This window comes from Corvus moneduloides, chromosome 23, assembly GCF_009650955.1.
Source record: "Corvus moneduloides isolate bCorMon1 chromosome 23, bCorMon1.pri, whole genome shotgun sequence".
NCBI classification, from domain to species: domain Eukaryota; kingdom Metazoa; phylum Chordata; class Aves; order Passeriformes; family Corvidae; genus Corvus; species Corvus moneduloides.
The window spans coordinates 1,030,452-1,044,877 of record NC_045498.1 but is presented as its reverse complement, the minus strand read 5'-3'; the positions used below and the strand labels follow the sequence as shown (position 1 = coordinate 1,044,877).

The 14,426-nt window shown below is 57.4% G+C and overlaps 1 protein-coding gene across 1 annotated transcript; it reads left to right on the top strand.

The window, feature by feature from the left end:
• The first annotated feature begins 165 nt into the window (after positions 1–165).
• Positions 166–14,198, top strand: SNRNP40 (small nuclear ribonucleoprotein U5 subunit 40). Its single transcript, XM_032132579.1, has 10 exons — positions 166–392; positions 1,104–1,233; positions 1,666–1,759; positions 2,732–2,897; positions 3,443–3,565; positions 5,411–5,531; positions 7,026–7,108; positions 7,502–7,563; positions 10,426–10,529; positions 13,780–14,198. The coding sequence occupies exons 1-10, from the start codon at positions 171–173 to the stop codon at positions 13,827–13,829; spliced, it is 1,155 nt and encodes a 384-aa protein (XP_031988470.1). The 5' UTR covers positions 166–170; the 3' UTR covers positions 13,830–14,198.
• Positions 14,199–14,426: the final 228 nt, after the last annotated feature.

The window sequence follows — 14,426 nt, the reverse complement described above, 5'->3', positions numbered from 1 at the left end:
CTCCACCAATCAGAGCGAGGCGCGCCAGAAGGCACCGCACTCCCCGCTCAGTCCCCGGCGCGCCGGTAGCGCGTCGGGGGGCGGGACATCCAGGGCGCTCCGCCAATCAGCGCGGCGGGCGCGGCGGCGGCAGCCAATGGGGCGCGGGGGGCGGGGCCCGGCGGCCCGCCATGATCGAGCAGCAGAAGCGGAAGGTGCCGGGCCCCGGCCCCGCTCCCGGCCCCGCTCCCGGGCCCCCCCCGGGCCCCGCCGCCCCCGGCGCCGCCCCCGCGCCCGGCCCCGACCTCCCGCTCGTCCCCGTGCCCGCCAAGCGGCCCCGCCATGATCTGCCGGGAGCGCCGGGCACGGGCGGTGCAGGGGGGCAGCCTCCGGCCGGAGCTCTGCTGCAGGCGGTAATGGGGGGAACCTGAGGGATGGGGTGGGAAGAGACCCGGGATGGGATGGAAGGGTGAGGGAAGAAGCCCGGGGGTGGTTCCGGTGGGAGGGAAGGGCCAGGAGGCTGTTGGGGCTGGGCACTGCTGAGGCACCTCCAGTGCTGCGTTCGGTTCTGGGCCCCTCAGAGGGACCCTGAGGGGCTGGAGCGAGTCCAGGGCAGGGAAAGGGGCTGGGGAATCCTGAGGGAGCTGGGAAGGGTCTCAGCCTGGAGCAAAGGAGGCTCAGGGGGGACCTTGTGGCTCTGCACAAGTCCCTGACAGGAGGGGGCAGCCGGGGGGGTCGGGCTCTGCTGGCAGGGAACAGGGACAGGAGGAGAGGGAACGGCCTCAGGCTGGGCCAGGGCAGGCTCAGGGTGGGCAGCAGCAGGAATTTCCCCGTGGAAAGGGTGCTCAGGGATTGGCAGGGGCTGCCCAGGGAGGTTTAGAGTGCCCATCCCTGGAGGTGTCCAGGGAATTCCTGGAGGTGGCACTGAGTGCTCTGGGCTGGGGACAAGGTGGGGATGGGGCACCGGCTGGGCTCGATGCTCTGGGAGCTCTTTTCCCCCCTCGATGATCCTGGGGTTCTGTAATTCTGGTGAGATGTGGTGTGGGAAGGCCGGGATGCCAGGCAGGGCTGGCCACACCCTGGGCTCGTCCCTCGTCCCCTCACCGTGTCCGTGTGTCCCTCAGGGCCCCCCGCGCTGCTCCTCGCTGCAGGCCCCCATCATGCTGCTGTCGGGACACGAGGGGGAGGTTTATTGCTGCAAGTTCCATCCCAATGGCAACACCCTGGCCTCGGCTGGCTTCGACAGGCTCATCTGTGAGTGTCCCTGCTGTCCCCCAGGCTGAGCTCACACGGGCTCAGGCCCTGCTGCTGAGGGGTTCAGCTCAGCCCTGGCCTGGCTGGGTCCTGAGCGTGAAGGGTTTCCCCAGGAGGGTGCAGGAAGCTTTTCCCAGCTCCTCTCCAGGTCCCATCCTGATGGTGCTGGGAATGTGTCTTGCTGGGCACAGCGCTGTGTCCCCCTCACTCAGGCTGCAGAAGTGTGCAGAAATGCCCTTTTTAATACTTAGAGTTGCTGAAGCAAAGATGATCTTTTTCCTAATAAATTCACCTTAATCAAAACCCCTAAATCATCTCTGCCCTGGAGCTCACACAGTGCTTCGTTACTGCTGTTAATTATCCCACACTGCACACAGCAGGGGGGTGTTCCCGTGTTTGTCCTGCACTCACCCCTCCCCTGCTGTCCCCCAGTGCTCTGGAACGTCTACGGGGACTGCGACAACTTCGCCACGCTGAAGGGACACAGCGGGGCCGTCATGGAGCTGCACTACAACACGGATGGCAGGTGAGGGCAGGGGCCTTCTGCTGCTCAGGGTCCCCCGGGGACTCACTGAGCCTCAGGGAATGGGGCTGGGAAAGGGGCTGGAGCCCCAGGAGAGCCTGAGGGAGCTGGGAAAGGGGCTGGAGAATTCCTGAGGGGGCTGGGAAAGGGGCTGGAGAATTCCTGAGGGGGCTGGGAAAGGGGCTGGAGAATTCCTGAGGGGACTGGGAAAGGGGCTCAGGCTGGAGCAAAGGAGGCTCAGGGGGGCCCTTGGGGCTCTGCACAAGTCCCTGACAGGAGGGGGCAGCCGGGGGGGTCGGGCTCTGCTGGCAGGGAACAGGGACAGGAGGAGAGGGAACGGCCTCAGGCTGGGCCAGGGCAGGCTCAGGGTGGGCAGCAGCAGGAATTTCCCCATGGAAAGGGTGCTCAGGGATTGGAATTGCCCAGGGAGGTTTGGAGTGCCCATCCCTGGAGGTGCCCAGGGAATTCCTGGAGGTGGCACTGAGGTGGGGATGGGGCACAGCTCGGATTTGATGATCCTGGAGGGCTTTTCCAACCTCAGTGATCCTGGAATTGTTGCCCTTGCTCAGTCCATGGACATCCAGTCCCTGAAGTGTGGCTTTTCCTGCGTGCCCAAAGGATCTGGGGGCACCTGTGACCCACCAGTGCCATTGATGCAGTTCTGGGGAACAGAGGGAAGCTTCTGTTGGGTGTCTGGGGGGTGCTGGCGAGGGAGAGAGAGAACAAGTGAGATACTGGTTAATTTAAGAGGCTGTTCCACCATTCCTGCTGAGCTTTTCTGCCTGTGTTCATCCCAGAGAACATTTGAGGAGGCAGAAAAACAATTGATAACCAGGATTAGAGGGAGTTTGTGCTGCTCCAGTGTCAGTCAGGCTCCTCTGAAACACCAAATGGGGGGACATTCTTCCCTTGCTGGCTATTCCTGAAGGAGAGCTGGGGAGGGAGCGGAGCCCTCACGGTGGCTGTTGCCTGCAGCATGCTCTTCTCAGCATCCACGGACAAAACCGTGGCTGTGTGGGACAGCGAGACCGGCGAGAGGGTGAAGAGGCTCAAGGGCCACACGTCCTTCGTCAACTCCTGTTACCCGGCCCGGAGGGGACCCCAGCTCGTCTGCACCGGCAGCGACGATGGCACCGTCAAGGTCGGAGTGTTCCCAGGGGAAAAGGCTGGGGAAGAAAGGTGGAAGAGTTTTTGGGATCTGAATTGAGCCTTTTGTTGCTCGTTCCGTTATCTTAGCGCTGCGAGTTCAAAATCAAAAATGCGACACCGAATTTCACTGCTCCTTTTTTTTTTTCTGTGGTTCTCAGGGGGTTGTGAAGGTTGAGCTGCTCAGTTGGATTTTTTTTCTGCTGCTCTGGATTAGCAAAGCATGAGAAAATTATTCCTGAAATGTGTGCTGGTCCCTTTTTCCTTCTCCTGAAATCTGTGCTGGCCCCTTCTTCTCTTTCCTGGACTCTCCTGTGCTGGCCCCTTCTTCCCTCCCTCCATTCCTGTGCTCCAAACACACCAGGTTTAATGTTTTTTATGAAGATCTCTAGATTGAATCTTTTTTATCATGATCTCCCGAGACCTAAAGAGGGATTTTAGGAGAGCAGTCTGAGTCTCTGCCAATATCTGTGCAGCTCCCTGGGATTTTGGTGTTAAATATCCGTGTCCACCTCTTACAACTGCCGCGTTTCTTCCCAGCTGTGGGATATCAGGAAAAAAGCTGCTGTCCAGACATTCCAGAACACCTACCAGGTCCTGGCTGTCACCTTCAATGACACCAGTGACCAGATCATCTCTGGAGGCATCGACAATGACATCAAGGTAGGACCCTGCGTGTCCCCGTGTCCCTTTCCCACTGTGCCCCCCTTTTCCATCCTGTCGCTCCCCGCGTTGCTCAAGGGCACCCATGGGGGTCACCTGCTGAATTTTACATCCCAACCCCCCCTGGACCCGCTGTGTCCATCCCTGCTGGTGGCTGAAGAGGCAGGGAGCCGCTCCGGGCTGGCACGTGACAGCCTGGCATTCCTGGTGTCCCAGCTCTGCTGTCACCCAGTGTGGAATGCTGGCTGTGCTGGCAGCCTGTGACAGGGCAAATGTGAGCTCAGCTGAAGAAAATGTGGTGCCACGTCCCCTCTGTCCCCTCTGTGCCCTTTGCTCCAGTTTGCAGCTCGCTCTGGCACCTGCTGGTGTGGAAAGTTCTTATTTAAGAGTGAGCTCAGCGTTTCATTCAGCTGATTTCCCTGGTGGCTGCAGGGCTCAGGCTGTGGCCCTGTGCCCTCAGCCCCTGCTCCAGCCTGTCCCAGTGTGGCACAGCCAGGGCTCGGTGTGGCACTGCCCCCAGAGCTGTCCCCAGCCTGGCACAGCCAGGGCTCGGTGTGGCACTGCCCCCAGAGCTGTCCCAGTGTGTCACAGCCAGGGCTCGGTGTGGCACTGCCCCCAGAGCTGTCCCCAGCGTGTCACAGCCAGGGCTCGGTGTGGCACTGTCCCCAGAGCTGTCCCCAGCGTGTCACAGCCAGGGCTCGGTGTGGCACTGCCCCCAGAGCTGTCCCAGTGTGTCACAGCCAGGGCTCGGTGTGGCACTGTCCCCAGAGCTGTCCCCAGCGTGGCACAGCCAGGGCTCGGTGTGGCACTGTCCCCAGAGCTGTCCCCAGCGTGTCACAGCCAGGGCTCGGTGTGGCACTGCCCCCAGAGCTGTCCCCAGCGTGTCACAGCCAGGGCTCGGTGTGGCACTGCCCCCAGAGCTGTCCCCAGCGTGTCACAGCCAGGGCTCGGTGTGGCACTGTCCCCAGAGCTGTCCCCAGCGTGTCACAGCCAGGGCTCGGTGTGGCACTGCCCCCAGAGCTGTCCCCAGCCTGGCACTGCCCCCAGAGCTGTCCCCAGCGTGGCACAGCCAGGGCTCGGTGTGGCACTGCCCCCAGAGCTGTCCCCAGCCTGGCACTGCCCCCAGAGCTGTCCCCAGCCTGGCACTGCCCCCAGAGCTGTTCCCACTGCCCCTCGTTGGGAAGAACAGCCTGAAACTGGGAATTGGGACTGGCTTCTCTGTGCCACCTGGCAGTGGGATTTGGGGATTTTGTAGCCAGTTCAGGAGTTCTGACACTGAACTCTTTGGAGGTTGAACATCTTCACTTAGAAATCTTCTAAAAGGCAAATTCTGTCTTCCTCCAACACACACAAAGTTCCAGCCTCATATTTTCATAGAATCATGCAATGGTTTGGGTGGGAAACACCTGAAAGCCCAGCTCACTCCAAACCCCTCCACGGGCAGGGACACCTCCCACTGTGCCAGGCTGCTCCAGCCCCAATGTCCAGCCTGGCCTTGGGCACTGCCAGGGATCCAGGGGCAGCCCCAGCTGCTCTGGCAATTCCATGCCAGCCCCTGCCCACCCTGCCAGGGAACAATTCCTTCCCCAGATCCCATCCAGCCCTGCCCTCTGGCACTGGGAAGCCATTGCCTGGGTCCTGCACATGTGGGGCTGCTGCCGTGTGACTCCTTGGGGGTTGAATATGTTCAGTCAGGAATCTCCTAAGGCACAAATCCCCTTTTCCTACAACACCCCTCAAGCTCCAGCCCCCAGCAGCTGGAACCCAGAGCTGATTTGGCAGTACCTGTGTGGGATGCTCTGGGAGCTGCAGCTCCAGCATTCCTGGCTGTGTTTGCTGTGCCAGGTGTGGGACCTGCGGCAGAACAAGCTCACCTACACCATGCGGGGCCACGCCGACTCCGTGACGGGCCTGAGCCTCAGCTCCGAGGGCTCCTACCTGCTCTCCAACGCCATGGACAACACAGGTACACCCTGCTGAGGCTCCCGGGACACCTCTGGGTGTTCATCCCGGGAAAAAAGCACCCAGAGGTGGGGTGGGCTGCAGGGAGTTTGGCTCCGGAGTTAAACCGTGGATTCGCGTCCTTGGCGGGGGGAGCAGCTCCCTCAGGGGGGTTTGTGCCTGCTCCTGGAGGGCTCTGGGGACACAGGACATGGCACAGGTTTGTCCCCTCATGGCAGTGACAGCCCAGCTCCTGCAGGGCACTGGGGACACGGGACATGGCACAGGTTTGTCCCCTCATGGCAGTGACAGCCCAGCTCCTGCAGGGCACTGGGGACACAGGACATGGCACAGGTTTGTCCCTGAGCAGCAGTGACAGCCCAGCTCCTGCAGGGCACTGGGGACACGGGACATGGCACAGGTTTGTCCCTGAGCAGCAGTGACAGCCCAGCTCCTGCAGGGCACTGGGGACACGGGACATGGCACAGGTTTGTCCCCTCATGGCAGTGACAGCCCAGCTCCTGCAGGGCACTGGGGACACAGGACATGGCACAGGTTTGTCCCCTCATGGCAGTGACAGCCCAGCTCCTGCAGGGCACTGGGGACACAGGACATGGCACAGGTTTGTCCCCTCATGGCAGTGACAGCCCAGCTCCTGCAGGGCACTGGGGACACGGGACATGGCACAGGTTTGTCCCCTCATGGCAGTGACAGCCCAGCTCCTGCAGGGCACTGGGGACACGGGACATGGCACAGGTTTGTCCCCTCATGGCAGTGACAGCCCAGCTCCTGCAGGGCACTGGGGACACGGGACATGGCACAGGTTTGTCCCTGAGCAGCAGTGACAGCCCAGCTCCTGCAGGGCACTGGGGACACGGGACATGGCACAGGTTTGTCCCTGAGCAGCAGTGACAGCCCAGCTCCTGCAGGGCACTGGGGACACGGGACATGGCACAGGTTTGTCCCCTCATGGCAGTGACAGCCCAGCTCCTGCAGGGCACTGGGGACACGGGACATGGCACAGGTTTGTCCCTGAGCAGCAGTGACAGCCCAGCTCCTGCAGGGCACTGGGGACACAGGACATGGCACAGGTTTGTCCCTGAGCAGCAGTGACAGCCCAGCTCCTGCAGGGCACTGGGGACACGGGACATGGCACAGGTTTGTCCCCTCATGGCAGTGACAGCCCAGCTGCCACCCTGCCCGTCCCATCGAGGTGCCCAGTGAGGCTGAGCCCATCAGGACCGTGCCCATGGGATGTGTCAGGATAAAGCAAATCCTCCTGTAAGGAGGTGGTGGCTGACTTCTGGGGTAGCTGGTTTGGATTTTCCCGCTCTGGGTGTAGTTACACGTTGCTGCTTTTGTCCTGCCAGAGCAAAGCTTCCTGCAGGGAAAGCTGCTGGTTCCCTTTGGCTTTTGGGGACATGAAGGGGACAGGGAGCACGTCCTGGGCACGGGGAAGGGTTTTCCAGGGCTGCCCTTTCCCTGGCACCCTCAGCTGCTGGCTCTGACTCTGTTGCAGTTCGGATCTGGGACGTGAGGCCCTTCGCCCCCAAGGAGAGATGTGTGAAGATTTTCCAGGGGAATGTCCATAATTTTGAGAAGGTGAGTGTGCTCCACTCCTTGTTCAATTCCCCCTGCTATTAACTTTTCTCTAAATTGTTTTTTTCACTTCAAGTTTAGGCCAGAAAGGGCCTTAATAAGAACTCAAAGAAAGATGAATACTCGAAGTGGGATTCCAATTAAAGCCTCAGTAACAAGATTTCTTTGCTCAGTTCAGCTGTAATTAGCTGTAAATTAAGTATTTTCTACACTTACCATCTACTTTGTGTGAAATAACAAGGCACTGGCTGTTTGCAGCAATAAAATAAAATCTGTAATTACCACCTCGTCTTCCAAGGGAGATCATTAAAGTGGTGCTGGTTAAAGTCTCCTGGCGATTTTAATTCAAGGAGAAGGGGAAAACTGAGCAGATCTGTGCATGTTCTTTTATTTTAGAACCTTCTGAGGTGCTCCTGGTCCCCAGATGGCAGCAAAATTGCAGGGGGGTCGGCTGACAGGTGAGTTGCCACTACATCCCTCTGTCCCCATGGATTTGCAGCATTCCTGGATCCAACTCTGAAGGCTCAGGGTTGGGTGTGAGATCCCAAACAACCCTCAGGAGTTTTCCTGATTTCCTCAGGGATGCGTTTCTGTTGCTTTGGTGTCTGTGGAGGAGCTTCTGACTGTTGTAAAATCTGATTATTAGTGTCAAAAACTGGCTGGGGATCTGCTCAGGATCCCCCAGCAGGGCCAGCAGGTGACAGCGACATCTTTGCCACTGGGTTGGACCCCTGGGTGTCCTGGCAGAAGCTTGGGAGGGTCTTTGAGAGCAGGGTCTGCGTGTGGGGTTAGAGGATGAGGAGCACAAATCCCAGTTACATCCCTGCATGCTGGGATTCCAGGGATCATTAGTGATCCCTCCTTTAACTGAGGAGAAATAAAGATCAATTAGCACACATCAGACTCGTGAATGAGAGATTCTGTAAAGACAACTGAGGAGCAAAAGGGGCAGAGGGAGAAGCAGCAGGGGGGCTGAAGGTCCCTGTGAAGGACACCAACGGCCCCTGGAGCAAATCCAGGCCCAAATGCAGAGCCAGGGAGACAGGAATTCCTGCAGGCTGGGGGCCAGGGCATGGAGCAGCAGTAATCAGCAGATTAATGAGTTTCTGGTAGCAGAGAGGCAGAACTCGAGCTCTCCCTGCCCACTTTTAGTGGGGCAGCTGTCCCAGCATAAACCTGAGCCAGGACTCTGCCCCCAGCCCTGCTGGGCAGTGACAGGGAGAGGAATTCCTGCCTGGGAGAGGAATTCCTGCCTGGATCCCTGCGTCAGGGGCAGGCTGAGCCCTGCTCTGGGCAGCTGTGCCAGGAGTTTGGGTCAGTGGGTTCATTCTGCAGGTGCTGATGGAGCTCCTGGGGCAGGTCAGACCAGGCCACTCCAATCTTTCTGCTATCAGAGAGCTTTCAGGTTATTTTAATTGTTATTTTATTTTCATTTTTGTTTTTTTTTTTAATTAATTATTTTTAAATTATTTTTTAAATTTTTTTTTTGTTTTTATTGTTATTTTAATTTTTTTAGGACTATTTTCAGGAAAAGCAAAGCGAGGTTAAACAAACATTTTGGTTTGAGTACAAAACAGTCCCCCAGTGATTTCTCTCTCCTTGTGCACTGTGCCTGTGTTGGAGGGACAATCACCTGAATGTTTTTTGGGGTTGAGTCCTTCAGAAGTGTTGTAGTAAAATCAGCCACTTTGCCTGCCTTGCAACACCAAATTAAAAACCACAACAGCAGAGTGCCTTGAGAAAGCAACAGGGACAATTCCTGCCTGCTGGATAAGGGCTGGGCTTGAAATCATCCTCATTCAAGGCTTGCATTGCAGGCCTGGGGGCTTCCCTCAAGGAAATAAATCACAGAATGGCACCAGCCTGAAAAGTTCCTAAGGAGGAGGAGTACCTGGTGCTGGTACCCAGTGCCCTGTCTGGGCAGCCAGCAGGGGTTATAAATCATTCAGGGCTTTTTCTGGGGGTGAAAAGCAGCATTTCAGTGAAAATCCAGGCTGATTGTACAAACAAATCATCTTTTTTTTTTTTTGTCTGGTTTGCAAAGCCCTGCCATGGAAAGGAAGGGGGAAACTGAGGAGCCCCAAAGAAGCCTGGAAGGGTCCAGCCTTGGTGTTGAGGGCTGAGGGAGGGGCCACCCATCCCCAGCAGGTCTGAATCCCTGCGGGAGAACCCTGGGATGCACAGTGACCTTCCCTGGGAGCAGGGGATTGCTTTTCCGAGTGTCCAGGGGCTGTCCCCCTCCCTCAGCCTCTGGAAGCCCAGGGATGCCCTGGGGGGCGACTGCAGAGCTGCTCTTGCCCCCAAACCCAACTGCTGCCCTTTCCTGCTCCAGGAATTCCGTCTGAGCTGTCCATCACCTCCCCAAGGAGCGGGGTGAGCATCACCCAGCTGCAGCTCTCCCCAGCCACTGATTTCTCTTCTGTTGTTGCAGAGCTGAGAGCCTCGTGCCAAATTCCCTTCCCTGGTGCTGGGAAGGGAGGGAGGGAAGGAGGGAGGGAGGGATGTGGGATACCTGTGCAGGTGAGCTGCAGCACCGCCTCCCCTGGGCCTGCAGGGTGTGCATCTTGTTGTGCTGCATCCAAATCTCCCTGGCCAGGCCAGGGCGTGGCTCTGCTTCCCTGTGGAGCTCCCCACAGCACACCCAGGGATTTGGGGCTCTGTTTCCCTGGCTCTGAGGCCATTTGTAGGAGCAGTGGGAAAGCTGAGCTGGGCCTGGTGCCAGCCATTCCTTCCTGAGCTCCCAGGGAAGGATCCTGGCGGGTTCTGCCCCTCAGCTCAGGTGGGGGCTCAGGCCTGAGGGAGGGTGATGAGGGTGATCCCATCACTCCCTAGTAACTGCTGGGAAGTGGATCATGTGGCACAGCCAGAGGAAATCCATCTCTGGAGCTGCTGGCTGTGAGGGATTGCACTGCAGCAGGGGCTGGGGGGCTCTGGGCCCCTCCTCACTGCCAGCCCAAGGTGATGCCTGGACGTGCAGAGAGTGTTTGGGGGTGTTTGTGAGGTGAGACCCCTCCTCCCCATTCCCAGTGCTGATTTTCTCCCTGTGCCTGCACTATCAGGGATTCCTTTGGCCTCACAGCTTTCAAATCCAAATCCCCTGTGCCCTGAGGGATGAAATGCAGTGCTGGCAGTGAGGTTTTTGCCTCTTGACCTTTTGATTCCTACCTGCTCAGCCCTCTGCTCTCCTGAATCAGTCAGGGCAGCATTTTTCTCCCGAGAAGTTCCTGTTTATCCGCACTCTGAGCTGTTCCAGCCAGCTCAGAACCACCCGGGGGTGCTTTCTTTCCCTGCTTGCTGCCCTCATCGGGCCTCTGTTGCAGGTTTGTGTACGTGTGGGACACCACCTCCAGGAGGATCCTCTACAAGCTGCCCGGCCACGCCGGCTCCGTGAATGAACTGGCTTTCCACCCTGAGGAACCCATCAGTAAGTGCTCCCCTCCTCCCCAGGAGGCAGCTCCAGGGCTCACTGAACTGCTGATCCTCTGGGAAGCAGCCCCCAAAATTGCCAGAGTGGCTCAGAGCCCCATTATCAGATTTAGGGGTGGCAGGGTCTTGTTTGCTCATCTGGGTGGGGGCAGCCTGGGCTGAGCACAGGGACTCTGGGACTGGGGTGGGGACACCCAGAGGGCAGCAGGGTGGCTCTGGGGGTGGCTGCCACTGCCCAGGGCTCGTCCAGCCTTCCCAGGGGCCACGAGGAAAGGGTTTGAGATGTCTGGGACACAGGGATAGAACCGTGTTTGGGGATTCTGTGAGGACGTGGATCACCTGCGGTGTCCTGACTTCCCCAAAAGCTGTAGGAAGCAAATCAGAGAATCACAAAATCACAGAATCATGGAATGGGTTGGGTTGGAAGGGGCCTTAAATCCCACCCAGTGCCACCCCTGCCCTGGCAGGGACACCTCCCACTGTGCCAGGCTGCTCCAGCCCCAATGTCCAGCCTGGCCTTGGGCACTGCCAGGGATCCAGGGGCAGCCCCAGCTGCTCTGGCAATTCCATGCCAGCCCCTGCCCACCCTGCCAGGGAACAATTCCTTCCCAAGATCCCACCCAAAGGAAGCTCTTGGTGCAGTGGAGGTGTCTCACACGTGGCACCACAGTCAGAGCTGGGTGATGCAGAGCTTGTGGTGGCTTTTCAGAGCCATTTTTACCCTCAGCAGGAGCTGGGACCAGGTTCCATCCCCATTTACTGGTCCAGCATGGGCTGGGCAGGGGTGCGGGGTGCTGTGTTTCCATGGAAATGCTCACCTTGGCCAGGTCAGCAGCCAAAAATTGCCAGCAGTCCACCCCAAAGCCAAGCTAAGAGCTCGGTCATGCCAAGGGGCAGGGAGGGAGTTCTGGATTCATTCCTGGTTCTTCATGGCTCTTCCTGAGGCTGGGGCCGTGCTGGAGGAGCAGAGCCAGCTCCTCTCTGGGTGTGGGATCATGTGCCGAGCTCCTCTTGGGTCATCAATCACTGGGCTTCAGATAAAAATTAAAAAGCTATTATTAAGAACCTGTGGAGTCGTGCAGCTGCTGGCTGTGAAGGCCTGGGAACGCTAATCCTATAAAGCAGTGCGGGATGCTGAGCTGCACGGGCAGCCAGGCTGTGGCAGGGTGACACACACCGGGCTGCAGCTGGTGGTGGAGCCCCCAGAGCTCTCCTGGACAGGGATTAAACCACAGCTGGTGTCAAACCCAGCTCTTCTGGGTCATTCCTGTGGCTCTGTGCCTTGAATTCCCTGAAGGGGGGAAGGGCTGGAGAGGGAATCCTGTGAGGAGAGGCTGAGGGAGCTGGGATGGGGCTGGAGAGGGAATCCTGTGAGGAGAGGCTGAGGGAGCTGGGATGGGGCTGGAGAGGGAATCCTGTGAGGAGAGGCTGAGGGAGCTGGGATGGGGCTGGAGAGGGAATCCTGTGAGGAGAGGCTGAGGGAGCTGGGATGGGGCTGGAGAGGGAATCCTGTGAGGAGAGGCTGAGGGAGCTGGGAAGGGGCTGGAGAGGGAATCCTGTGAGGAGAGGCTGAGGGAGCTGGGAAGGGGCTGGAGAGGGAATCCTGTGAGGAGAGGCTGAGGGAGCTGGGATGGGGCTGGAGAGGGAATCCTGTGAGGAGAGGCTGAGGGAGCTGGGAAGGGGCTGGAGCTCCAGGAGTGCCTGAGGGAGCTGGGGAAGGGGCTGGAGAATTCCTGAGGGAGCTGGGGAAGGGGCTCAGCCTGGAGCAAAGGAGGATCCAGAAGGGAAAAGCTCTGCAGCAGAGCCTTCCCCAAACTTCCCTCACTTTCTTTTCCCCTCACGTTTTCTCCCACTTTTTTATTTTCCCCTCACAGTGAGGGAGACCCTGAGGGGCTGGAGCGAGTCCAGGGAAGGGAAGGAGCTGGGAAGGGGCTGGAGAATTCCTGAGGGAGCTGGGAAAGGGGCTCAGGCTGGAGCAAAGGAGGCTCAGGGGGGCCCTTGTGGTTCTGCACAAGTCCCTGACAGGAGGGGGCAGCCGGGGGGGTCGGGCTCTGCTGGCAGGGAACAGGGACAGGAGGAGAGGGAACGGCCTCAGGCTGGGCCAGGGCAGGCTCAGGGTGGATTTTGGGAACATTTCCCCATGGAAAGGGCTGTCCAGCCCTGGTGGTGGAGTGCCCATCCCTGGAGACGCTCCGGAGTCCTGTGGGTGTTGGTGGCCCTGGGGCTGGCGCTGGGCTCGGCGGGGCTCCCCAGCCCCTCGGGTCCCGTGGCTGCGGGCAGGGCGGCTCCGGGCAGTGCGAGCCGGCTCCCGGGGGGATTTCCCTGTTCCCAGGGCTTGGAGGGTCCTGGGGCCGCTTTCTTGGCCGGATGGGCCCTCTAGCGGCACTCGGCGCTCCCGGGGTGGAGCTCGGGAGCCTTTCCAGAGCTGTTTATCCCCCTCTCCCTCCACTCCCGGCTCGGCCGTTCCCGCCTGCACTTTGGGACACTCGGGACAGGGGATGGCAGCGGCCAGCACGGCCTGGGATCGGTGTCACTCGTTCCATGGCTTTTTTTGGGAAGCAACTGAAATTCGGCTTCCAGCAAAATGAGGAGTTCAGTGCTGTGGCCTTCGGGAGGTCTCAGACCACTGGGAGAATTGTTATGTTCTATTCTAATTATGTTCTATTCTCATTTTTATATTCTATTTGTTATGTTCTATTCTCATTTTTATATTCTATTTGTTATGTTCTATTCTCATTTTTATATTCTAATTGTTATGTTCTATTCTCATTTTTATATTCTATTTGTTATGTCCTATTCTCATTTTTATATTCTATTTGTTATGTCCTATTCTCATTTTTATATTCTATTCTAATTATGTCCTATTCTCATTTTTATATTCTATTCTAATTGTTATGTCCTATTCCAATTTTTATATTCTATTCTGTTATGTCCTATTCTCATTTGTATATTCTATTCTAATTGTTATGTTCTATTCTCATTTTTATATTCTATTTGTTATGTTCTGTTCTCATTTTTATATTCTAATTGTTATGTTCTATTCTCATTTTTATATTCTATTCTAATTGTTATGTTCTATTCTCATTTTTATATTCTATTCTAATTGTTCTATTCTCATTTTTATATTCTATTCGTTATGTTCTATTCTCATTTTTATATTCTAATTGTTATGTTCTATTCTCATTTTTGTATTCCATTCCCATTTTTATGTTTACTTTGTTGTCTTCCTTTCTTCCTCCCCCCCTCAGTTCTCTCCGCATCCAGTGACAAAAGGCTCTACATGGGGGAGATCCAGTGAGGCCCACGAGGAGCTGGTGGGATCCGCGCCCTCGGGATCCCGGATCTGCGGGAGCTGGATGGATTCTCTCCAGTGGAGAAGGTCACAGCAGCTCGGTGTGGCAGCCCAGCCCACCTTGCTGCAGCCTGTCCCCTCTCCACATCTCACTGTGCAGCTTTTTCCGCCTCCCCTTTTCTTTGGGGAGGCAGGAAAATTTGGGATTGAAAGGAATTCCGTTTTGGCCCTGCCACTGACAATGAAACCCTTCTCCAGATCCCTTGAAATTGAGGAGTTTTGTTTCAGTTCCACCCGTGGCCTGTAAATTCCCTGTCCTGTTTCTCTTGGGTTTTTTTGATACAGTTAAAACTGCAATAAATGGCTTTTTACACAGCTCAGTGCCTGGCCTTTATTGCTCTGGTTCCTTTTCTGTTCTCCAATATTAAATCCAAGTCCTCACCTGTGGATGACCAGGGAAATCATCGAGGTTGAACTCAGGGAATGGTTCCCATCCCATTCCACCCCTGCCATGGGCAGGGACACCTCCCACTGTGCCAGGCTGCTCCCAGCCCCAATGTCCAGCCTGGCCTTGGGCACTGCCAGGGATCCAGGGGCAGCCCC

Coding starts and splice junctions, on each gene's coding strand:
- SNRNP40 (XM_032132579.1), top strand. CDS start 171: ATGATCGAGCAGCAGAAGCGGAAGGTGCCGGGCCCCGGCCCCGCTCCC. Junction 393..1,103: donor CCGGAGCTCTGCTGCAGGCG/GTAATGGGGGGA, acceptor TGTGTCCCTCAG/GGCCCCCCGCGCTGCTCCTC. Junction 3,566..5,410: donor GCATCGACAATGACATCAAG/GTAGGACCCTGC, acceptor TTGCTGTGCCAG/GTGTGGGACCTGCGGCAGAA.